The sequence below is a fragment of the Archocentrus centrarchus genome, chromosome 6, assembly GCF_007364275.1.
Source record: "Archocentrus centrarchus isolate MPI-CPG fArcCen1 chromosome 6, fArcCen1, whole genome shotgun sequence".
NCBI classification, from domain to species: Eukaryota; Metazoa; Chordata; class Actinopteri; order Cichliformes; family Cichlidae; genus Archocentrus; species Archocentrus centrarchus.
Genome location: NC_044351.1, coordinates 19,405,328 through 19,431,380, shown reverse-complemented (window position 1 = coordinate 19,431,380; position 26,053 = coordinate 19,405,328). Strand labels below are relative to the sequence as shown.

General features: G+C 41.9%; 1 protein-coding gene across 3 annotated transcripts in view; it reads left to right on the top strand.

Moving 5' to 3' along the window:
• The window catches only part of roraa (RAR-related orphan receptor A, paralog a), a 189,897-nt gene extending 169,695 nt beyond the window's left edge, over positions 1-20,202 (top strand). For 2 of the 3 annotated variants that reach the window (XM_030730861.1, XM_030730862.1), the window contains 9 exons: positions 9,677-9,762; positions 11,561-11,702; positions 13,597-13,992; positions 14,622-14,743; positions 14,850-14,982; positions 15,937-16,044; positions 17,016-17,126; positions 17,336-17,448; positions 17,751-20,202. In XM_030730861.1, coding sequence (XP_030586721.1) covers positions 9,677-9,762; positions 11,561-11,702; positions 13,597-13,992; positions 14,622-14,743; positions 14,850-14,982; positions 15,937-16,044; positions 17,016-17,126; positions 17,336-17,448; positions 17,751-17,915 — 1,376 coding nt within the window. In that variant the 3' untranslated portion in view covers positions 17,916-20,202. The remainder of the gene's footprint in view (positions 1-9,676; positions 9,763-11,560; positions 11,703-13,596; positions 13,993-14,621; positions 14,744-14,849; positions 14,983-15,936; positions 16,045-17,015; positions 17,127-17,335; positions 17,449-17,750) is intronic. The other variant, XM_030730863.1, reaches the window with a different exon arrangement.
• The last annotated feature ends 5,851 nt before the right edge of the window (positions 20,203-26,053 follow it).

The following is a 26,053-nucleotide window of genomic DNA, read 5'->3' as shown; positions in this document are numbered from 1 at the left end:
TCCGAGCTAAGGCAGGCACTTGCTCTGCCGCAGGAAATGCTTTTTCATCTCCTAATGAATGTGCCTGAGGGGATCCCACAGGGGGCTCCACTTCACCCCTCATTAGGCAGGGTGCTGCCTCTGCCTTCATGTTTAGGAGCAACCTCCTGGAGAGGGGCCTCCCACTTCATCTGAACATCCCACGCTCTCTTGCCCCTGGACTAGTGGACTGCACTGCTCCTCCCAACTTTTCTTTTTCGCTCACTCTCTCTGCTCTCCCCATCTCCACTACTTCCTCCTCATCATAAAGCAGCTCATCTTAGCGTCACAGACCTGGAATGACAGGAATGAGAGGATGGACCGTGCTCCTAATGTCATTTTAATGGCCCTTTTTGGTCTGTTGGGGTTGTGATTTATTTTTGTACACACACTTCTAATGTCCTCCTAAATATCTACTAAATTGTATTGTTTTATGACTTGTTTTTTTTTTTTTTTTTACAAGAAGTAATAGATGCTGTTGTTTCAGAAGTCCTGATGAGGGTGACAAACTAATCAAAAGTCTTCCAGAATCTCCACTTTCCTCCTATCATGTTGCCTTCATTATGGCCTCAGACAGACAGGGTTGTTATGTCAGGCGCTGAGGGCAAGACATGCTGTGCAGTGGCCTTGATTAGCAACAAGAAGTAAAAAGTGACGAGCTTAAGAACTGTGGAGGACCCTTTATTATGCTTCAGCTTAGAAGTGTCCTCCCAGTGCAGCGTTGCATACCCTCTCTCACATAGAAAATATTGACAGCTTCCTGTCGCTAATGAAGCAACAAAGCACAGACAATTCCTGGCTGTTTTGAGGCAGCAGGAAGGGAAGGGGGATATACAGGTTGTCAGCTGACTCTGAGAGCCTTTGCATGGCAGCAGAACAGGCTGAAGAGCTGACTGTTATTCCAGGGCTTTGGGGATGTGTTTATGCAATCATTAATCTTGGCACTTGTTTATTTGCCTGGGATTAGAGCACCAAAGCACCAGCAGTCAGGGAAGCTGGTTCACCAAAAGGTAGCAAAGAGCGCTCAGGCCTTCCATTGTAAGCAAAGTGTGCAAGGAGGGAAGCATGCTTTGTGCATGGCTGCTTAATCCTGCCATGTTAAACAAAACCAGGCCAGTGTTTGTAGGACTATAAAAACAGCAGTGCAGGGGGGGGAATGTGCCTCACACGCTGTAAGCAGTCTATGAACTCTGTGTGGCAGTAGATACTCCTTGTGCACCCCTGTCGTCTAGGAATGCCTTTCATACGGTCTGTTACAACTGGAGGAAAGGATGACAGTGAAATTGCTCAGCAGCTCCTCCACTGTCAAAGCAGAGATTATCGCAGGTTTTATTTTTGCATTCTGAAAAAAATGACATGAAAACCTTTTTCATTTAAGCTTTTTGGAACCTGACTTAATTGACCTAATCATAAGCTCAGTGACAGTGCATTTTTGAGATCTAATGGTTTTCAAAAAGCATATTTAAGATGTTGCAAGGAGCATAAGAGAAGAGGTATAGTCACTAAATATAGGGAATAATTGCACAGTAATCATAAGAAGATATCACTGCATAATATATATGGTATATGCATGTAATTTCCTACAAGCCCATCAAATACTGCATAACCTGAAGTTTGATTCCTTTCATAATTACTACTAAAGTGATGCAGGAGTGGGCTCATAATTAAGCAAAACCGTTTAAATTCATTGCCTTAGTCTGTTTATCATGGCCCAGGTACAAAGTGGAACAAGCACATTGATTTTTAAAATGCTTTGCAAATGTCCTCGCAAATATATTTTACATGGTTGCAATGTCATTTTGTGCATTTATTAGCACTGGGATACATCATGAAAGATGGAAGTGTTCACAGTCATTTATTGCGACACTAATACTCTAGTGTATTGTATATAGATTAGATCATGGCTTTACCTCACTTTCATTTTCTCTCTGCACCTGGAAAAGAGGACCAAAAAAATCTTTGAAGGCCAAATGTGTGTGTGTGTGTGTGTGTGTGTGTGTGTGTGTGTGTGTGTGTGTGTGTGTGTGTGTGTGTGTGTGTGTGTGTGTGTACATGGCCATAAAATAGAACAAAACAAATGCGGTCCAAGTGAAAAGCAAAAAAAAAAGTGAGTGTGCCCAGCGAAGCAGGCACTTTGAGAAAGCTCGTCTTTTCGGGCCCCATGACACCGGTGATCTGTAGAAAGGTTGGGTGCCTCTAGTTTCAGCTCTATCAAGCTCTGGATCTTTGAGCAGCAGGATTCAGTATCCCAGCTAATGTAACAAGGCTCATTTGTCTCAATCACACGTCCCTGGAAGTATCGGCTGGCTGTTGATGTCATTCATCTTCCCTGTCCTTGCCTGCTCTTTTTCAGCTGATGAAAACCAAAGACCTTCAAGCAGAATGGCAGAGGTAGTGCTCATCAGCCCTGCTGTGAAAATTGTTGAGTAACGGAGGTGCTGCATGGAGCATTCATTGTTTAAACTAATAGACTAGAATAGCTTTCAAAGACAAAGAGCCCTACACGTGTTTTGGCATCAGACTTTTTAATTTTGGGATTTACTTTGACATTTCTTCAGCACGTTGTCACAAGACGGTGAAAGCATGTGCTTTTATCTTGGTTCATTTTAAGACCACTGCTGGAGTCGATAAAGAGCACCAGCAGCTGACAAATTTGGCAGTCAGAACAGATGTTATTATTTTTTTATTATTGTTTTATCTCACATTCAGAAAATATCATGTTGTGGCCAGTGGGAAAAAAAAACGTGTATTGTAATTTTATCCCCAGTTTAATTTTGTCTTATATGGTTACTCTGCATGGCATCATAAAATAGTAACATTTTTTTAAAGGGTGGATCCTTTCGAGCTTTTGTTTTTTAAATCGTTTTAAGAGATATTGTATTATGACATTGCTGTGCTGTGTTCCTGCCCAGAGGTTGCTTCAGCTGATGTCAGCTCCAGTGGAAATACTGACTCGAGCCATATCTGGAGGCTTATGCTGAGCTTCCCCATTCGATGGAGCAAATCAAGATCGTGATTACTATCTGGCTCGTGCAGCCAGTCTGCGTTGTCTGGAAACATGTTTTCCTAAGCAGACCACAGAGGGACAATTACTGTCAGCTGAACTATTCAGCCTGCTCTGCATGTGTGTTCTGGCTGTGTGCCTCTGACCCACTGACCCTGAGCAGCAGCATGAGATGGGACCTCCAACTTCCCTCCTCATTTACCCTTTACATCCTCACTTCACCCCCAATATTTAATGATCTGAATTTCAGAAGTGTCTGTAACGCACATGTGAGTGTAAGTTTTGATTTCTTTGTGTGAAACAGTAGAATGATCCTATTTAAAACCCGCAGCAGAATCCTGGTTGTCTTACCGAAATACATACTAATACAGCAATTACAGGAGGAAGGAAGTTGTACAGTGTGGCAGCAGCAAATTCCCCTGGTGCAATGGAACAAGACTCTTTGTTGTTATGTAAAGGTTTCTGCGTGTAATTGCAGTGGATATTTTGAAAGATTCATTATTTATATTTTTTCTGGAAGAGCCTACTCGTCTGCCATCCCTGCAGGGAGATTTGGGGCTGAGAGGTGCTTAACTAAGGCACTGTACCACAGTCAAGCCTTTAACCGTTGCCCCTTTAGTTGAAGTGGTCAGACTACAGGCTCCAAAGCATCACATGATCCTCAGCTAAATCATTCAACCAGCAGCTCTTGCACCAGTCAATCAGTTGGCCCTATGTGATTTCAGCCTCAGTGATTTTGATTTTTTATGCATCCCAGTGACTTGCAGTGCAATGTTTGAGTAAAGCATAAAATGCACAATGAGCTCAGTCTCTTTTTTTTTTTATTTTACATTCAAAGATAGATATCCTTATAATTGAGGATGGTATGATATTTGATTTTAATTAGCTTTATACTTAGCAACTTTCAAACACAATGTTTTATTCAGCTCTTGTATATAAGTCAGTTCTGTCTGCCGATTGTGTTTTGCCATTAAAAAAAACAAAACAAAAGCATGAGCAATTCTCCTAGGCACACAAGTATGCTCATGTGCACACACTTGCACACACAGAAGGGCATACCCTCTGGTCCCCAGCGCCAAGGCACAACTTCACTTGTCACTATAGTTGCACACAAAATGGGAATAGGTGGGGGAAGATGGATAGAGGGGGTAAAGAGTGATTGGTGGGTGGGTGGGGGTTTGCGCTCAGGTGGGAAAGACAAGGGAGGGGAAAAGAGCGCCGCACACATGCTACCCTTCATGGTGCTCGTCTGCTCAGTAAACCCAGGCTTTTGTTGTTTCCCCTAGAGTGCAGGAAAGCAGACTCCTAGTCAGGAAGCTCCTCAATCTTTGTCACAACAACACATAAATTAGTGCCCAAATTACTGTTACGCCGGTGGAGAAAGAGACATGGAGAGAGATGTCTTCTGCTGTGGTTTGGGAATACGTCTTCCCCTCTCCTGCTCCCCCTCATAGAGGGTGTCAGAATGCACTTCAATAAAACAGTCAAGTAAATACAGGCAGATACATGAAGAGAGAAGCACTGCTGTGTAGTACAGGCATCTGGAGTTGGGCAGTGTTAAATATTAATAGGCCTCACACACAAACAAACACAGAGATGTATGCTTGAGTTCATCCAAAAAGCAGCCCAGGGCAATGGTCCAGACCTGAGCTTTGCTAAAGTCACTGCACTTCTATGAAGGAATAATAGGGAAAGGCTTAAAGAGCCCCCTTTTCTTAAAAAAAAAAAAACTGGAATAGCTCTTCAGATGTAGCTGGTCTCTAGTGAAGGCAGATCACAGCTTAGGCAGCTAAATGATTGGTGGGAATTAGCAAAACTCAGCATGGAGACATCAAAATGTGTCAATTATGTCCTTCCTTCCGCTAATCCCTTTGGTCAGAATATTTTTGATGACTTCTGTATATTTATAGGTTGAATAGAAGCTGTTTAAAGTGATGATATAGACTTTTGCTCTGCAGGTCTTTTTTTCTTGTGCTACAGACCAGTAAATGTAAATGCCATTAGAACAGCACTATGGTAATATGCCAACTGCCTGCGATCCCTAAACAAATAACACATTTATACTATTCAGCCCGTGTTCCGTGCCATGACTGTCCTTTGCCGCTGACATTCAAATAACCTTTCTTCTGCTGCATAAATGGGAATAAAAAAGTATTGTGTTGTGTGACTTCACATGACAGCAGAGCCCTGGCAGATAAAAAGAGGCAGAATTCTGATTCCGTCTCTTGTTAGGCTGTCGTCTCTCTACAGCCCGATCTGACTGTTACGGGAATCTGTTCAGAGAAGACTCTGTTTATCAACCGACAGCTGATCTCCATTTCCAAATGGGAAGTTCATGTAAGGAAAATAAATAGATGCATAATGATGGAGGAACATTGCTTAGTGCGCATTTGCCAGACAGTTCAGTGCCTCTGGTGTTTGCGTGTTGACCATGTTTGAAGGCTCTGTAAGGAAAATGTGCTTTGTGTAACTGTCTTGGGAGCAGATATCCCTATAAGCTTTGGTTTTGTTGCTAAATATTTTAGAAAGATAATATATTAGCACAGTTTGTTATGTGGGGGGGGGATTTGTTAATCTGCCCATAATGCTGTGCCCTGTCCAGTTCCTTACATAATCTCTGACATGGGCCCACTGGCTTGCGTCACTCTGTCATTGACAGCTGTCAGCGCAACACGGCTGTCACACACAGAGAAGCCAATGTTTTTTGGGGGGGTTGTTTGCTTGTTTGTTTTTTTCCCAGAGTGATGTGCATTGTAAGTGAGCCAATAAACAAATGAAAAAAATGTTTCTTTCTCTACGGAAGGGCATAGAAGGTTTGGTTTCAAATCTAATTTATTCTACACGTCTATCGCAAAGCTATGGGAAAATGATTTAATGGCCCAGTCAAGTAATGGGTTAAGCTCTCAGCATTATGATGGCGGCCTGGGCATGGGTCTGTAATGTAAGGGATAATCTTAATCCTTCAACGTTATGTCAGTAGTCCAGGGAACAGCCAAGAGATTTTTACTAGTAGTGATTTTCCATGTTGGCACAGGTCTGTAAGATTTTCAGTTGTTTGTTTGTTTTTAACCTGCATGCTACAATGAATAATATGAAAAAAAAAAGGGAATTATTTGGACCTGAATTAAAGGTTTGTTTTGTTCACGTGTGTTTTGTCTGGTAATAGCTGCTTACTCCGTGGTTAGGCACTGAGTAAACAGCCTCAGTAAACTCTTAGTGTGCTGTTTGTAAATTGTTATGAGTGGTTACAGTTGAATGATCGTTTCCTGCTCTTTGTTAATGTGGCTTGCAGTTTTAGTAGCGGGTTGATCTCGGGGCTGTGGGGAAGATGGTGAAGGGCACTGGGTGAGCATGCGGAGGCCTCACTGCCCCATTGTACATGTGCTCTGAGTGACACGTCATCCTCTCAAAAGGCCTGCTAGTGTTGTGAATCAGTGTCCTTGAACTGCTCAGACACAGACAGACAAAGAACAAGCTTTAACATTCTGTTTCACTGTCTCCTCTCTTTGCCATGCCTATCACCCAAGACACCCGCACCAGGCTGCAAATGCTGTATACAGTCCTGAGACACTGTCTGGCCCTTATGGTCTTGTCCGTGGTAAGACTGTGCTGTGGTGTGATTCAAACATAATCTTGGCATCTCAGCAGGTGTCTCTGAAGTGGCCTGCGCGCAGAGGCCATCTCACAGTGCTGTGAGGAGCAGCAGGCTGCTGGGATGGACTTTAGCATGGCTGCCTGTCTAACTGTGCCTGGCTTTGATGTCGTAAACAGAGCAGGCAGGGCTGGCTGACAGGGAAGCGGCAGGCAAGGATGCAGAGAGGCAAGCAGGCAGGCGCGGTGAATGGGATCAGTGGCACTGCACTGGTCAAGCTCAAGCGAGCCAGCAGCTGCCTGTTTCACACCAAGAGGCAGTTAACACCGTAGCTCATGTCAATAGATATTGACTGCCGGATTGGGAGTGCTTATAAGTGTAGGCCTTTCTGTTTGATTGGGTCCCCTGTGTGAATTCAGTTCAAATCATCCTCAGTGTCTCAAGTGTGGCTTAGGGGCCTCATGACCAGTCAGTCAAAGGGGCAAATATTGACTGATGATTTAGGTGACTTCATGGTGTATTTGATCTCCATTGTGTCGCTGCTCATTTATTCTTCCTGACCCCTTTCTTTATGAAAGTAGCTCAGCCTAGTGTGGAAATAACTGCATGTTCGAAGTGATGTCTTTTCTCATACAAGAAACTGTGGAGCTTGTCTCAGCTGGTCCAGAGACAAACCCTTTTTACTGTTGAGTGCACTGAACATCTAGGGGCTTGTGCAGCAGTGGAGGGAGAGAGTGTTAGCTGGTGAGACTGTGTGCACTCAGGGCCTTCATGCTGCAGATAGGGCTATGTGAGGCATGCTTGTGTGAATGTATGCCCTGCCTAGCCTGGCACCCCTGTGTCTATACTCCCACTGCATTCACCTGATGTGGCACAGCCTCTGTCAGGCCTGAGTGAGCGCCCAGCCAGCTCCACTTCTTCAGGAGAGATGAAGGCATCTCACAGCTATGCTGTGGGGGTGGGGGAAGCTAGCAGCAGCCTAAGCCTGAAGCTATCAGAGGCTGGAGCTCAGAGCCAAAAGCCTGTGGGCTGGATAGGGTGGGTGGAAGCTTGGCTTAACTTTGCAAGACAACCATAGCTACAGCCCTGCACTGCCACCCAATGGCTGGGGTCTGCCACTACAAACTTTAGTTCACCATAACCACAGCTAGTCATAATTACAGCATGCTTCAGTTGTTGTGAGTGCATGTCAGAACAAATTATGTAAGTAATGAGGCTGAAAATGCTAAAGGAGTCGAAACACACTGCACTGCTAATGCTCATGCGGGGAGAACACAAAAACAAACAATAGAGTGCACTCATACAGAGATAGACCTAAATGAAATAACAAGTAACTGTGCACAGTAAGGAGAAGATTAATTATGAATTAACCCTCTCAGTTAGGTTGTCAAAGCCCGCCTCCTGCCTGGATTTTACTCTAATCCGGGCCGATGAGGTGCAGTGCCCTCTATTGTATGTGAGAATCGCAAATCACAGGAGGTGTTGTCTGGAGGAGAATTAATTGTGCATGTTCCACCACTCCCTTTTGTTCATTTTGCTAAAATGTAGGCTAATTCCAAGTAAACATGGCTGGTCTTGTTGACTCCAGCAGTGCAAGGAGAACAGACAGATTCCTGAATGAATAGTGTGTGGCTCCCGGGTTAGTGGATTAGAGGCTGTGTGTTAAGGGCCTCTCCCGGGCATGCCTCCGGGACAAGGACATTATCCACATGACACATTATAGGCTTCTAGGCAGCTGATTAAAATGGGCAGGGATCTCTGGATTGAACCCCAACAAAAGTACTTTTGATGTGATCAAACTAGTTTAAAGAGGCTGGTTGTTAAGGTGTTGAAGGGATATTTAAAGCTTCTTGTCTTTAGAAGAGACCTGAGGCATTATAGTAGACAGTTAGGCCTGGTTAGAGGGGAGAGGCTGATGTAACACTTTGACACTGTGAACGGGCCACCACATTTTAAATTATTACAATTTTTATTACATCCCTGCAAGGCAAATCATAATATTCCTCCCCTAATTGGTATAGACTTGTGTTGCAACAGCTCATTGTGCTGTGATTGGTTGGCTCCAGGTTGGTTAGTGAAAAAAAAAAAAAACCATTAGATCGTGAGAAAATATCCTGCGGTGATCTTTCCTCGATTTAGATCAGATAGTGGCGTTTGTCTGGCGCTGTAGTGCACTGTTGGGATGGCGGGACTGAGATGCTAGAGATGTGGAGGAGGGCTTTGAGATAGAGATCTCTAGAGTGGGGTGGGGGGTGGGGGGGTGGAGAGGGATGGTAGCATCGGTGGCTGCAGTGATAAAGCTGAAAGCAGTGGGACGAGCTGGGAGTTCTGTGTCTCTGATGTCTGTGTGTTCTGTCTGTTCTGCTGTGTTGCCCTGTGGTCGGCTCCTGAAGAGAAGGCCAACGATGGATGAGGCCTGTCCCCTCATTGCTTTTGTCCTCTATGGCGGGTGAATCACAGGCCTGTCAACGGCACAACACCACAGCCAAACCGCAACGGAACCCCTTTCCTATAGCATATACAGAGGTGCACGTGCAGTCACTGCCATTGGTCCCTCTAGCACAGCGGGCATGTTATGATTCTTTGTGGCCACGGTGGATTTACTCCTGGGGTTTTTATGGTTCTGAAATATAAGCAGCTTCATGAAGTCAAGTTTTCCAACAAGGAACACGTCTCCTCATGTGGCTAAATGAGTCATTGTCATTGTATAAGGCCAGTATTAGTTCTCCTGTAGTATATTAAGGCTTGTGGGTAGCTTTTCCTCTGGAAATGTTTAGGATGCAAATTGACACCATGTTTACATTGCTGCCTGTGAAGAGTTAAAATGGCATCCTTGCTCACACACACATACACGTATATAAATATAATATAAATCGGCAAATATTCAGCTAATGCCTAGTGGAAGTGAAGATTCAAAAGCCATCGGATGAGATGTTTTTAGAAGCACAGTGCTCTTTCATGTACCAACATGGATCCATGGTGAGGGTGTTGTACGGTGACTTGTGACAGCAAAATGTTGATATTTTTTTTCTTCTTCTTTCGTTTCCTTTTCTTCTCTGCAGCTCAAATCGAAATAATTCCCTGCAAGATCTGTGGAGACAAATCATCAGGCATCCATTACGGCGTGATAACATGTGAAGGCTGTAAGGTAAGCATCAAGAGACTGAACCTGTTCGTGCCAAGGGAAGTAGTGTGACTGTGTGTGTGTGTGTGTGTGTGTGTGTGTGTGTGTGTGTGTGTGTGTGTGTGTGTGTGTGTGTGTGTGTGTGTGTGTGTGTGTGTGTGTGTGTGTGTGTGAGGGACAGAAGAGCTAAAAGAGGAAAGACAGGGAACACCGAGGAAGTGCTGAAAGTTGCTTGCGAGGAAAAACACTTGAAAATGTTGCTGAAGTTTTACGACGATTTGGAGAGGGGCTGCAAAGTAAAGACACAGTGTGATCATTAAAGTGGTCAAGCACCACAGAGGACATCACAGAAAACCACAATTAGTAGGACAAAGTCATTCCTCTGCCTTGCTTTGCCTTTCCCTCCCAGGGACGTGTCTTTTGCTGTTTTTGCTTTTGCTGCAGCCTGCTCTTCTTGAAATAAAATGATCAAAAGCAGAGTGCTTTGAATTATAGCAGATTGTTGGCTGTTTGCTACAGTGTGTTGCTTCTATTGAAGCCACCTTTTGTACTGTTTCAAATGCACCAGCCATTCACAGTGAGGGGAATTTTGTGCTTAGAGTGTATTCTTGTCCCCATGCTTGTCACCAGGCACATCATTAGCATTCCTCAGCCAGCCTGCACCTTTGCTGTTTGCTCCTGCTTGTGTGTGTGTGTGTGTGTGTGTGTGTGTGTGTGTGTGTGTGTGTGTGTGTGTGTGTGTGTGTGTGTGTGTGTGTGTGCACGCATGCGTGCGTGCGTGTGTGTGTGTGTCTGAAGGAGAGAGAGAGGCAGACAAGAGAGGGACAGAGAGGTTCCTTTCCTGCACTCCTCTCCCTCACACAGGAGCTCACAGGGACAGAACACTAAAGAATAAACTGCTGAAATCTATCTTTAATGACTGCTAATTAGTCCAGGCAGAGAGGCCTTTAATGATATGTGCGAGTACAAAAGTTTGGACCATAAATCATAGCATTATTAAAGAGTGCTGCTTGTCACTGGCAGTTTTAGTCGGTTTCCATAATGGCTTCTATTATAAAGCAACTTGGCAGCTGTCAGCTGTTTTCTTGTAATTAAACAGCCAATGAGCAGCTAATTAAGACATATGTGTATGGAGCAGTAGAGTGGGGCATGTTAATGATGTGCTGGAATCAATTCATTAAGTCAAAGGATGAGGAATCCGGTCGGTGTGCATTCACAATCCTTTAACTCCGCACATGCCAGTGCTGCATTAATCAACACTAATAACTCCACTGTAGAAAATACCATCCACTGTTATCATTCCTACCCAAACACAGCACCCTCATGTTGTACGCACTTCTGAAATACAGCAAATATTACAGTAGATAGACCAGGAAAACACAGTCACAATAGTATCATTATATTTCAATTTGGCATCAGTAATAATTAAAAAAATAATCACCACTTTGAAACCGTAAATCACCTTCAATCAGTAATACATCTTCCCAGCACTAAAACACAGTGGTTAATAGTCCAATTTAAATAGCTCCTTTTAACCTTATTGGTTCTAAAGAGCACTTGTTTCTTATTCATACACACACACTCAGACACATCTGAAGCAGCTTGGAGTTCAGTGTCTTTCGCAAGGACACTTCAGCATATCAAAGAGGCTGGGAATCGAACCGATATGATTAGTGGACGAACCTCTCTACCACCTGAGCTATAGATGTCCTACTGACACAGGGGACTTAAATTGATCCTTCACTCCCAAAATGTACCTTCACTCACACAAGTTCATCCAGTAACCCAAGTTGTTTCTGTGCGCGTCTTCTGTTTAATGCAGGGCTTTTTCAGGAGGAGTCAGCAGAGCAATGCAGCTTACTCCTGTCCCCGTCAGAAGAACTGCTTGATCGACCGCACCAGCCGCAACCGCTGCCAGCACTGCCGGCTGCAGAAGTGCCTGGCAGTGGGCATGTCACGAGATGGTAAGTGCTTTATGGAAGAGGAGAAGCATGTGGGTGGATTTAGCAGGGTGGCATGGTGAGTAGTGAGATGTGAAGAGCCCAGGTTCAGGCTCCTGCGTGGGCAAGGATATGCTCTGCTAAAGTGCCTTTGGATCAAGGCTTCAGGAAAGCTGTTGGACACTGACCTCCCTGTGAAGGTAGCAAAAAGAATTTCCTCATGGCAATCAAAATATCAAACTTACTTAGAGGGAATCAGCACTAATTTACAGTACTGACTTAGTCTATATCTTAGCTGTTGTGTATTGAAATTATTCTGGAGAGGCAAAGAAAATCTGTAGAAATGAGAATCATTATTCACAAAGGGGTAAAACAGACATTTCCAAAGGAAATCTTGACATGAGCACATGTTAAGATGTCAGTCTATGTTCATCCTTTGCCAGTAGTAGGTAAGTGCTTTGTCTTTGGGCCTAATTTGTTGCTGTGATAGAAACTAGGTTTGATGAAATAGGAGGTTGTTAGAGGTTGTCATTAGTCCTGCTGCAGCTGAGATGTAGTAATGGGATCACACAGGTGGAGATGTGTGCAGACGGGCTCCTGCTGTGCCAGGCTGGTCCAGACTAGACTGGGTTTAAGAGATTCTATCAGAACAGAGCAGAGCTATGCTATTTTCCTGTAAAAGGCACAGAGGAATGCACACAGACAAGTGAAAACCTGAAAAAAGTACAAGCAAAGAGACTAGCACATCTTCATAGACGCACACGCATACATATTAAATGAACACAGGAGTACATTAGCACTTGTGTGTGCAGCTAACCAATATACATTATTACATGCACATATGGACACACACTCATGTATAAAGACACACTCAGGACAGTAGAAGGTGACTCTTACCTTCACTGAACACACCAGAGCCCATCTGCCCGAACTCTCCTCTGTCGTTCCACTCACTTTCCACTGTGAATACACACACACGCTCACACACACACTGTGACCGGCTGACTTACTGCCAGGCCCCCAGAACACTGGCCAAGGAGTCTCATTCACACCGCCAATGTTTAGTCTGGAAACCTTAAGGTGGGAGGCAGCGACTTAGGCTGTCTTATGTTTGGTTGTCTGATAAGTTATTTTTGTCCTTTCCACTTTTACCTCAGTAGTTATGAAGCTGTTCATAATAGTCTCTAAATTAATATAATCAATACTGATCCTTATCAGTAATGTGTTGTAAATTAACATGCAACTACAATATATGGTGTGCTGTTTTCTGAGATGAAGACACAGTTTATAGACAAAGGGTAGTTAATGTGTCTAACACTCAATTTAAAAAAAAAAGTCAAAAGTGTGAGAAAAATTAAAGTCTGAGCAATTCCACTGTATTTCCTAGAGATGAGGGTCAGTATCCTTAAAGACTAGGTAAAAGAGAATGCCATATAATGTAAGATCCAAGTTTTAAGAAAATTAACCGTATTCAGTACTTCCTCCTGGATGGACTGCTTTGATGAGGTTGAGAAGTTTTCTTCAACTTGAATAACGTTAGTTCATCAGTCTCTCCTCAGTTTGGTTTGGCTCTAGTGTGTGTGGGCAAGCTTTTGCCAAAGAAAGCTAGCACACGGTGAAACCGAGAGCATAGGAGAGGAGAGAAACTGGCTTGACTGTAAATTACAGCAAATCAAAGTACAAATGAGTAGATCAAAATTGGTAAACAGGTAAATAATTGGGTAAATAATTGTTACAGTTTTCTTTCTTTCATTCTATTTTTCTCTGTTTAGTTTCTTGATTGATAGGTGGTAACTTGCTTTCAGGACAGTGCACCAAATCACAACAAACAGTCGCCTCAAGGCACCTTCATATAAAATGCCACAATATCTCATTGTTTCATGAGAGTCTCAAACTTGTTTTGTCCTGATAATTACAGCAGTGAAGTTTGGTCGCATGTCAAAGAAGCAGCGAGACAGCCTATACGCTGAGGTCCAGAAGCACCGGCTGCAGCAGCAGCAACGTGACCACCAACAACAGCCTGGGGAGGCAGAGCCACTCACACCTAGCTATGGCCTCTCTGCCAATGGCCTCACTGAGCTTCATGATGACCTCAGCGGCTACATGGATGGTCATACTCCTGATGGCAGCAAACCAGACTCGGCTGTCAGCAGCTTCTACCTGGACATTCAGCCATCTCCCGACCAGTCAGGCCTGGACATCAACGGCATCAAGCCGGAGCCCATCTGCGACTTTGCCCCCGGCTCTGGCTTCTTCCCTTACTGCTCCTTCACCAACGGAGAAACCTCCCCCACCGTGTCCATGGCTGAACTAGGTAAGGAGCAGGAGAGAGAGGGAGAGGCAAAAGGAGACAGCAAAATGAAGGAGGGGGGAGAACAACTCAACCGTGGGGCAAACGACACAAAGGTTGCTTAAAATAGCAGGAGGTTGGAGACTCATCTCCAACACTCATTAAAAGAGCCTCTTTTTTGTAATTAGTTTCCATTAATTAGGGCCAATCAGGATCCAGCAGGGCAGGCGTCTGGGGAAATCATTTTTTTAGGCTCCCCTGTGCCTAGGAACTCCTTTTAACAGATGTGTTTTCAAAACCATTTAAATTCTTATACTCAATATTTCTCTCAGAGAAAATGTGACCTTTGTTTCAGTGAGTAACGTGGCACCCCTCCTCCTTTCCATGCATTTGTGTCATAACTAGATTGGCTTTCCCTCAACCTTAAGCTATGAGCTTCCTGCAGGCAGTAAAAGGAAATGTCAACAAGCCTTTTCCCAGTCAAAAAAAGCCCACGCGTATCCGCCTCTCCTCCTTCATGAAGGCTCAGTAAATAAATCTTCTTTTCCTGTGGCATATTTCATCAGTGAGGTCTTCACTTTCACATAGCCTTGTGAGAAACATCCGGATCTCAACTGTGATCTTCCCGGTTTGTGATTGTGGTTGTATTTCAGAACACCTGGCCCAGAACATTTCTAAGTCACACATGGAGACATGTCAGTATCTGAGAGAGGAGCTGCAGCAGATGACCTGGCAGGCTTTCCTGCAAGAGGAGGTGGAGAGCTACCAGAACAAGGTAGCTTTACCACTGTTGTGCCTTTCTGGGTCTCCACAGCAGTTACAGTAATCAGAAGCATTGTTTTTAAAGCAGATAACACATTCTCTGTCCTATCTGTTCTTAGCCCCGGGAAGTCATGTGGCAGCTGTGTGCTATCAAAATAACAGAGGCCATTCAGTATGTGGTGGAGTTTGCCAAGCGCATCGATGGCTTCATGGAGCTGTGTCAGAACGATCAGATAGTGCTGCTGAAAGCAGGTATGACAGCTTGTCAACATGGCCTGTTGCCGTCAAACTCACCCACCACTACCAACCCCCCTCTGGCATTGTCACAAGGGCGTAGCTGACCTGACTGCACAAAGCCCTCTTCTTCACACGCACAGACAGTGTCACAGAGAGGAGACCCCACCCTGCCTGCTCCCCCTCACTGTTTCTTGTCTCTCCCCGTTTGCCTCCGTTCATTACATACACAACAAAGGCAGACACAGCTTTAGATAAGTCATGTGTTCCTGAGCTCAGATAATACCTATCATGTCTGCTGCACCAATGATGTCTATTCAAACTTCTCTTATGAGGATGCACTTTCAGCTACGGCTCTTTGCACACAGTCGCCTATATTTATACACAAATACAGATGCTCAAACACGCAGACACACACACACCTCACATCCAGCAAACAAACACCTCTCCTGGGTCTGTCCCTAGGTGTTTCTTTGCATTAGCGCAACCCATATGAATAATGAAATAAAGACCGAGATCCCTTGTCAGACATGACATTTTAAAACAGTAGCATCTCCCTTAGAGGCGATAATGGCTTCAGTTACATTTTCTTGATCCTCTTATCCACTCCCACAGAGTGGTACAAATTATACAATGCAATAAATACCTATCTAGCTAAATAAAGGTTGAATGAATAAGCACTGTCACCACTGAATGGAGCACAATTTTTATCAGGCATGTCATTACGAAAGAATAGCCTTCTGTCGATGATGTTTTCATCTGCAGAGGCAATTTTTTTTTTTTTTCACACTGACAGCAGGCTTCTTTATTTCAAAGTGGTTATGTTACTCATATTGTAGAAGATTAGCACAAAGCTAAATCGTGTGTTTTGCATACCTGACTGATGTGTAACTGTTGGGATGAAAAAAAAAAAGAGAAAGAAAAAAAAAACAAAGCTCAGATTCAGCATCTTATTCTTGTCTGTCTCCACAGGCTCTTTGGAAGTTGTGTTTGTCAGAATGTGCCGTGCCTTTGACTCACAAAACAACACAGTGTATTTTGATGGAAAATATGCTGGACCTGATGTGTTCAAGTCATTAGGTAAGTGGAGTGGGTTTAAGTGTGTGTGTGCATGCATTTGAATGACTGTGCATGTGTGCATTTTTTGTGCTTCTGCGTTTGTGTGAGTGTGTGTGTGTTTTTTACAGTGTCTTGCTCCTTTCTTTGTTGTAACAGCCAAAATTAGAGTCTGCTGTTCTGTTCTGCACTGTGCTGAACGCCTAGAAGCAAACACTGAGCACTCATCCCTTCCTCACCTGGCATTGCTGTCTTTTCAACGGTTATTTATGGTAGAACAGAGATGTTAGTGAGGCTCTGCTGCATATGGCTCCTGTAACTGTGGAATAAATAAAGCCAGACGGAGTGTCTTTAGGGAAGAGTGCTATCAAAACTATCATTGATAGCCTGACATAAAACATCTCAGGCAAAAGCAAATAGAATTCCTGTTTGACTGCCATATTACTGCTAAGATTTCCCACCGTGGATTTTTCCAGCTACCTTTCGACTAAAAAAAAAAAAAAATGTACATGTTTCCCATAGTGGCAGTAAAAATGCACAATTCTGTTTCTTATTGTGAGTTTGCATTCACCAGTACTGTGTTTGCGTACGAGTGAGCATGTGTGCGTCTGTACCAGTGTCCTATGAATTCTGTACAGAGAGGTCCACAGTGGGGGAGGCAGAGTGATGGGCTTCCCGAGCTGCCGTGGCATCCGCCTGTCTCTCTCTATCTCCGATAATTGATTTAACTAAAAGCCTCAATAGTGACCTCATTTTGGCTTGCATAACACCACCCAACTGCCAAAAGTGACTCGTCTGGGAGGCAAAACTCAGTAAAAGCATTGCCTGTTCTGCTTAAGACGCTCCCATGTGCTGTCAGCATGCCGCTCTTTTTCATTTCTTCCCCTTCCTCTCCCCTCCCCGTGTGCCTCTCTCCCAATAAAGATCAAGAGTGAATGTTGTTCTTTGGTCTTCCTTATCCTAAGCCCCCCTCTCTCTGTCCTTTGCTGTGGCAGGCTGTGACGACTTGATCAGCTCCGTCTTCGAGTTTGGGAAAAACTTGTGTTCTATGCACCTGTCTGAGGATGAGATCGCCCTGTTCTCCGCCTTTGTGTTGATGTCTGCTGGTAGGTGTCATTCACAGTGCAAAGAAAAAAAAAAAAAGGCAAACATACATTCACCACAATAATGAACAGTGTTGCAGTCCTGTTTTTCTCTGATAATTAAAATCTTACATTGCTGGCCCTGCATCCTTTTCATATGAACCATGTTTGAGTTTCAAGCAGCCCACATGTGTTTTACAGCCACATAAAGATGTAACAATTTTTCCTTCCAGACCGGTCCTGGCTGCAGGAGAAGGTGAAGGTGGAAAAACTCCAGCAAAAGATCCAACTGGCCCTCCAGCATGTCCTGCAGAAGAACCACAGAGAGGATGGTATACTTACAAAGGTACAGTGCACACAGAACACATTCTGTTAGATTAAATGAACTCTGATTTCAGAGGAAACATTCATAATGTGACATGAAATACCTTTTTTTTTATCAGTGTAGGCTTTGTTATCAACTACACCAGCTCCTTAATATAAAGTGTCAAGTTTTCCTTGTGCCTGAGCGCTTGTCTCAATATTTACAAGTCTGTTTGCCCCTGTGTGAGACGGAATACACTGTAGGGAGGAATGTTTTTCACTACCATTGCTCCATGTCCTTGCCTCCCTGTGAATCTAAACAGCCTGTCTCCTCTCTCTCCACAGTTGATATGCAAAGTGTCGACACTGCGGGCGCTGTGCAGTAGGCATACAGAGAAGCTTACAGCTTTCAAAGCAATATACCCAGACATTGTGCGTGCCCACTTCCCCCCCTTATACAAGGAGCTGTTTGGATCAGACTTTGAGCAGTCCATGCCCGTTGACGGGTAGCAACCCTGCCAGGTGCCAGTGTGCCCACCGTAGGGGAATGTGGAGGAGGAATCTGAGACACTTTACTGGTGCCCTGCACAAACCGGAGCGGACAGATGGCACGCTGTTCAACTTCTTCTTTTACATTGGAGGGGAGGGCTTAGGGAGTTGATTGTCAAGGTTTACCATACTGAATCTAGTTCTCTTTGTAAGAAATGTGGGACCCGACACCCCACGGGACATGAAGAGAAGATAGGAACAAATAATTTCTGTTTGGTTGAACTTGACCCTATTATGCGCTTTTCTAACCTGATTCTCTTCATTCATTCATTTTTCACTTGATTAACTGCATCACCCTGATCTTTTTTGGTCTGCACATCTGGCTTATAATCATTATGAACAATTAATGAGACACTTTTGGAAAGAGAAAAAAAAAAAGAACCGCAGAAGACCTCTTCAGTTAGGGCATGACCACATCAGTATTATTTTCCAGATTACACTCCTGTAACAGTTCTAGTTTTTTTTCATAGTCAAACCTGTCACTTTTTACGCAGTATGTCCTCAAACTGGAAAAAAAAAAAAAGGAAACAAAAACAACACCTGATAAACGCGCACACTTTGGTCAAGTTCAGCCACTTTTCTCTTGTGCTCAGCCGTATTGTTTGGACACAGTGCTTGGAATGAAAACTCACAGCGACTTCGAGGGAGGTTCCGTTGGCATGGTGTTGCAATCGGCACCTCTCTGTGGACAATCGTTTAAAAGAAAAAAAAAAAAGAAACCTAGAATTCTGGTAATTCTAATACGCAATGATTTAAGTTGTCAAAGACTCCATCCACCATTGTTGCATAGTGAAAACATGTAAGGCCATCTGCTATTAATCCTTCTCTGGACAGGTGCCCTGGAGAAGCACAGGGCGCCAACACAATGAAAAGGGTCCATTCCACCTGTTTTATAATGTAATACAGGGTATATGGTCATAAGTACTTACTATACAGAAAAAAAGTAATGTTTATAGAATCTATTTTAAATAACATGTATGATATTAGTAGTTAGACCATTCTTAATTGTTGAATTGATAAGGCACTTTTATTTACACCGTTCTTTAATTTAAGACTTGTATATTTACCTAGTGATGTGTTGCATGTGCACAAGAAATACAAGTTGAATCATGGATACAGAGGTTAGTCCTGGGAGCTGCAGAGGATACTGGTCTGGAAGTATACGGGATGTGTGTTAGGATGGCTGGCGTGGCTGCCGGTTGGCGAACAAAAGAGGCGCGGATGAGAAGGCAGGTTAAAGACACTCACATCACCTGTTTTCTCAACAACCGCTAGTGGGACACCTGTCAAAATGTAGCTGTGATACTCCTCTAAGGGAGCATGCACAAACGCACACACACACACACACACACAAAAAAAAACAACCAAAAGAAGGGAAAAAAAAAAACTTGCTGTGATGTTTTGTTTTTGTTGTGAACAGATCTGGATTTCATGGCATTTGTTTCAAGTTTTTCAAAACACAAGAAAACTGAGGTATGCTCCGGTGACAGATTTGCGAGACATTTACATTCAAATTTTTGTTATTATTTACTATATATTTGTACTGTACAATTTACGTAAAGAAGGCTGCAAAGCAACCCAAATAGCCATGCTGGGGAACTCACACGCAGTCTGTAATCCAATTGTTCCATCTAGTGGAAGATAAAGATACAGCAAGCAAGTTAACGGCCTAATAACAAGAAACCCGGGTTCTAACTTAAAAGCACATTAACAAGCCTCGGACAAACCACCGTCAGTGGCTTTATCTGCCTTCTCACCGCAGCCTCAGCCCAGCGACGCCACAACAGGACACAGAAGAAACAGTGAAGGGAAAGTGAATATTCAAAGCCTTGTCTGGTTGTAAAGCTTCTATTTTTGTAACTTGTTTTGGTTAATAAACTCATGAAAGAGAACGAGGGAGAGAAAAAGATGTCAGGTAGCACTTAACTATATTCCTGCAATAATTAGACTAGCCGTTGTTTGTATGATTAGGGGAGAAGCATAAAAATGGTAGGACAAGTGCTATTTTCAGAATGCTTTGTTGTTGTGCTTCTGTTTTTGTTGAGTGTGTCTTTCTTGTCAGTGTGGTAGTAAAGTGGTAGGAAAAAAAAAAACAAAAAACCCTGGATGTGCCAAACAATAGTCGTTGCTTCCGCTTTCCAGTCTACTCGTCTATAATGTAGAATGGATTCCTAAGACATTCCAGCAATCTCAGTAGCGGCTTCGAAAAAAAAATCTTTTTAAAAATAAAAGAACAAAAAAAAAAAAGAGAGAAAAGACAAGAAAAAAAATGATATCCCTTTAGAAACCCAACAAAGCATGTTAACACATCAGTCACCAGTCTGTCTGTAACATTGTATCCAGTTGTTTGTCTTTTTTTTTGTTTTGTTTTTCTGTTTGCACACTATCATTCCTCTGCCGTGCAATTTGTACGAGGCGTTAATGCCTCGTGCTGTCACCCCTCAGGGAAGAGTTTCTTTTGTGCTTTCAGTTTGAGAGGACATTTGTTTGAATTCATTAGATTTCGTTTAGTAGGTGTTTTTTTTTTTTTTTTTCTTTTCAGGGATGTTCCATGAGAAGTGGTTTTAAGATTAAGATTTGAAAATTCATCACTGAGTTCTTCAGGATTTTACATTACTGATGTCCTTAAGGGGCCCTCCAGCCAAGTCGAATAATAAAAACAAATCTTATTTGTTAAAAAAAACAAACAAACAAAAAAAAAAACACATCGAACCCCATCGCTTTTACAAAGTGTAGTTTTTCAGTACACGGCATATTTCTTTCCCACAAAATAAATAAATAAATGTTTTGGTTGAAAACGGTGTCATCAGGGTCTTTACAAATAATAACCCTCTTTGTTAGAAAACCAAATATTCTTATGCAATACTAAATCTGTTGTGTTTTTGGGTTGTAGTAAATATGCTGTACTTAAGTAATAATATCTGTTAATGATCCAATGCTATTTGGATATGCACAAGCCCTGTACGACTAGAAAACCTCAGTCTCAAAGCAAAAGAAGCCCAGTCTGGAACACTGCTAGACAATCCAGTGTTGAGAGGCCCGGTGGCCGAGCAAGAGCAGCGAAAAAGGATTAGGCGCGAACGCTCAGGGAGGTAACAGGTAGACCGAAGAGACGGCTCGCTTTCCTCTGGAGTCGTGGAGCATTTCATTTGCTCTTTGGTGAATTAATGAGAGTTCAAAAAAATCTCTCAAAAGCACTCAAATGATGAGAGGAGCTAGGCCGAACTTTATTGGCGCAGCACACTGAACATTGTGGAGCGGCACTTGCTGCTCAGAAAATAATGAGAAAATTGAGATTTGACTGATTTCTTGTTCATTTTTCTTTTCATTTTGCTTGTTTGCTTCTTGAAGAACACTATTTGTTCTTCAAATGTTTTGTGGTCACATAAAAAAAAAAGAAAAAAAGAAATCAATATGTTGTCAAATATGGTCAGCCTAAGGTCTACCACTGAAAAGGGTTCTTATGTCATAAGATGTGTTCAATTTTGCTTTCATTCCAGTTGAGTAGCTGGTAATGTGTTCTGCAATGTATAACAAGCAATATGCCTTGTGTTATAATTACGGGTCTCTACAGTGCAGTCATCGTCCTTTTTGAATTGACTTTATTAATACAGTTGACTTCTCTTTACTCTTGGTTTATAACAACAACAAAACCGTAATAAAGCCCCATCACTCTATTTTTATCGTCTTGTGGTTGCGATAGAGGGAGGATTGCAGGAAACGGTCACCAAACACATGGATACTTGTGTCTAACTATAAGCCACGCCTTCACACGGGCCTGAAAAGTGATGTATCTCTTCATTTAAGATATCCCACTTTAAACAAGGGATTGATGCTATTTGTGCTATTCAATCAGTGTATAGTATACAGTAAAATGTGCTGGTCCTTTTGTCTCTGCTCTGTTGTCTGTGAAAAGCAATAGTGTGTGTGTGTGTGCGTCTGCGTGTCTGTTTGTTCTCACAGTATGTGAATATAATAAACCCCAGACAAGGCTTTAATAATTACAGAGGAACAGGGTCGTGTGGACGAAGAGGTTTTGATTTTATTTCTAACTTTTTTGTTTGTTTAAAAAACAACAAAAAGCAAAGGTTTTGGAAATGCTGAGCTCGATCCATCCATAATAGGTGTAAATTTTAAAAGCATGACATAATGCCTTCGACAATTCATCGGTCTCTAAAAATGCTGTGAGGCAACAGCGACCGCGCCGTGCCATCAGTTTGATCGCAGCCTAAATTGAAATGAACCAAGCCGATTTTTTTGCACTGTAAATTGTGGGTGTAGGGGGGGGGGGAGAGTCTTCTTTGACCATAAATTGTGAAGACCAGTGTTATGTCACGCTTAAAGTTGCCAGTGTGTCACCCAGAATTATGAGTCAAGTCATCACATTTTAACAAAACCCATTTTCCAAAGCACAGGTGATAAGACTTTATGATTAAAGTTACATTTAAGAATATAGTTTAAAGAAAAAAAAATGAAAAGCAACTTTTAGCCATAATCGAATGTCAAGCAATAATATATGTCTGTGTATTATTTTCTGTTCTTTTGTGCATAATAGTCTTTGAACATCTGCATGTAAATACACCTCTTATTTATCACTATTTGGTTCTGTTTTATTTTGTGTTGATTTTGTGGATTTTTTTTTTTTTTTTAATGTTTCATCTGTATATTTGACCGGTTCTGTTCCCAGGTGGAGAACTAAGAACTTGACGTGGCCTGTGTGGTTGTATATCTTATTTTCTCACTCTCTCCCTCATTCTCTGCTGTTTATTCACCATATTTAATATTATTATTGATCACATGTATAAAGGTAGCTTTGTAACTTCTGTCTGTATAGGTAAGAGGAAAATACTGCTACTAAGGCCTACCCAGTGAAAATATTTATCTGTTTATCAATTACATCATATTGTACGATAACTCTGTTTCTACTTTGCTTCCCTCCTTTAGGATTAGTTTGATAGAGATAGGGCGTGCTGACATTTATTTTGTGTTGCCCTGATGTGTGGTGCTAGGTAAGTTAATTTTGTGAACCAAGTATTGATTCCTAAGCCAGGCCGCCCTATTAGTTTGTTTCATTTCATTGCATATTAATGTATTATTGATATTAGGACTCAATGAATAATAATAATGATAATAATAATGAAAATGATAGTGGTAAAAATTACCCAGCTGGTACCTGTATCAGTGTGCTAGTCCTGGGATAAGGCACTTATTTCCTTCTGACTTATAGCAAAGCTAGTATCTGCTAATTAACAAGCTTTTTAAGGTCGCTTTTCTGGTTTGTGAAAGAATTATAATATTCAAAATGAAACAGCAGTATTGTTTTGTTTTTTTTGTTTTTTTTGTCTGATTGTAAAAACCACTCACTGAGGCTATAGTTTGTCAGGTTTTAAGATACTATTTACCTCCCATGTCTGCATTGTTCTTCACCTGATGCAGGCAAGCGGTGCTTGGATTTCATTTAACAGAGCCTCGGTGTATGCTTTTGTTATTGCCCATTTTAGACTATCCTGAAGCAGTGGTTTCTTCAGACCAGTGGCACAAGCCTTTTGCACCACATTGAAGTGTTAAAAATGTACACGAGAGGATTGCCATTTGAAGACAAAGTTGACCTTTTTCTCTCGACTCTGTAGCAAATATCCGTAAGAATATGCTTGCAATAATACACAACGTATCACACTGAGTGCCTCTCGGTGTAACGAAATGCATACATGGTTTTGATTGTCTTCTTTTTTCTTTTTTTTTCCTCTCTTTTTCTTTTTGTGGTTTTCCAGATGTGTACTGAAGTGACAATGTATTTTTTACATGAGGAGGACTTCTCGCTCGCTCATGCTTCAAACGTTTTTTCAGACTCTCTCTCTCTTCATGTGTTGTTAATTCTTTTTTCGCGTGGGTTATTGTCGAAGGGTTTCGATGTGTAGATGGTCCGTTTAGAGTGTACATGTCACCCCTCGCGTCGTTTTTCGGAAACATAACTGGGAATGTTGCTCCTTGTTGATCTCAAACCGGTCGATGAATGCTCGCGGATGATATTTACAGAAGTGTTCACCTTGCACATTGTTTTTATTTTCTGATTGAGCAAAAACTAACAGAAAATCAGCATTTCCTAATTTTCTGTTAGTCTTATATCTACTTTTTTTTTTTATTTCACTGAGGACAGAAGATTTACTAATGCATTGTATATTAAGTATTTGTATGTGTTTGTAAAACAGACATACGACACATCTGGATTTCTTTAATGTTCTGTGTTCAGTGTGCCCTCAGTCTGTTGGGGTAACTTAACATGAAAGGGGGGGAGGGGGGGAGCAAGGGTGGCTTCTTTTTTTTCCATGCAAAAGCAGTACAAATTATGGGAAAGCCGAAACTAGTGTGTGGTTGTCACAAATTTCTAAGTCACATGTTTGCTACTGATGTAAAATGGGGACAGATGATCATGTACCTTTTTATCCAGCTCTTTTGAACTCTCTTTAGCAGGTAGTCTATTCACAAACGTAGTTTTGCTCCTTCTTGTCTGATTCTTAAATATGAAAATAAGTATTTTGATTCATTTTGTAAATACAGCTGTAAAGAAAAATAAGAAATTTAATGTTGTCTTTTAAATACTTTTCATTCTAATATGAATGTTGTTATATTGTACTTAGAAACTGTACCTTTAATATTACCTTTATTAAAAGTGCATTGGACACATCGATTTTAGATGTGCTTTATGTGCTGTTATCCCATAATAAAATTTACCGCTTGTAATGGGCTTTTTTTCCCTGATTGTTTATCTGTCTCTGTTGTCTGCTCTCTATATTTACTGCACATTTTTGAGCTGCAATAGGCCTAACATTATTTAATCCACTAGAAACTTATATTAATAACTGGTTTTGGGATAATACATATGTATATTGTTTACATGTACAGAACTAGAAAAACATAGTTTAAACCCAAAAACAAGACAAAAGTGGAAATTTCAAAATAAATCTGAAATGTATTTTCTGTTGCTTGAAGCAAAAAATGTCTATTATTTTAATGCATGATTCAATTTCCCTGCAGGAATATACATTTTTCATCAAACATTTCCATGTAATATATTTTAGATTTAAGCAAATTAAGCACCATTAACTGCAAAACTGTGGAATAACATGCAATATTTTAAAATAATTTTCCCATATGTACTTATAGTCGTAAGAGAAAGAACATTTTATGCAGGCCTGTGAAGAGTTATTGCTTCCACAGGAATTAAGAGGCTCATCAAATACACTTGATTAACTGAGCATCAGCAAGTGTGACCATTTTGCTGGCCTGCAGCATTTAGGTGTGTGTTAACACAACAGTATAAAATTCCCAGTAGTGGACATCCCAGCAAATTCTTGATGCAATGCTCAGAGAAATTGTAAAAATCAAAACCAAGAAGTACATCTCAGACTCTACAGGCCTCAGTCAGCATCTTAAAAGTTCATGACATGATTAGAAAAAGACTGAACAAGCATGTCTTGTTTGGAAGGGTTGCCAGAAGAACTTGAGTGTATACCAAAGTATTCTTGAATCAAATGTGAGACTATCTGTTCGACAGCTGAAGCTTGGCCTGAACTGGGTCATGGAAGAGGACAATGATCCTAAGAACAGCAGCAACTCTACAACAGAATGGCTGAAAAAGAAAATAATCAAGGTGTTCCAATGGCCCAGTCAAAGTTGGACCTTAGGAGAGCTGTGCATAAACAAATACCTGCGAACCAATGAACTGAAGTGATCTCATGAAAAACAAAGATTTGGCCAAAATTCCTCAGCAACGATGTGCAAGACTGATAAAGTCATACAGAAAATCATTACTTCTAATTATTGCTGCTAAAGGTGGTTTTACAAGTTACTGAATCACAGGGTGTGCTTAGTTTTTCACAGGACTGAATCATGTCATGCTTTTAAAGTTTCTGTTAGTTTTATCATTAGCTTAATGCAGTGGAAAAAGCAATCCTTTCCATTTTAGGAAAGATCAATAATATATTTTAAACTTTTTAACTGGTGCATAATGCCATTACTTTTGGTGTCTTAGTTTTTAGTTTTGATACACCTCACCAAAATAGAGGCGCATGTAGGTTACATTAAGGTAAACGCCTGAG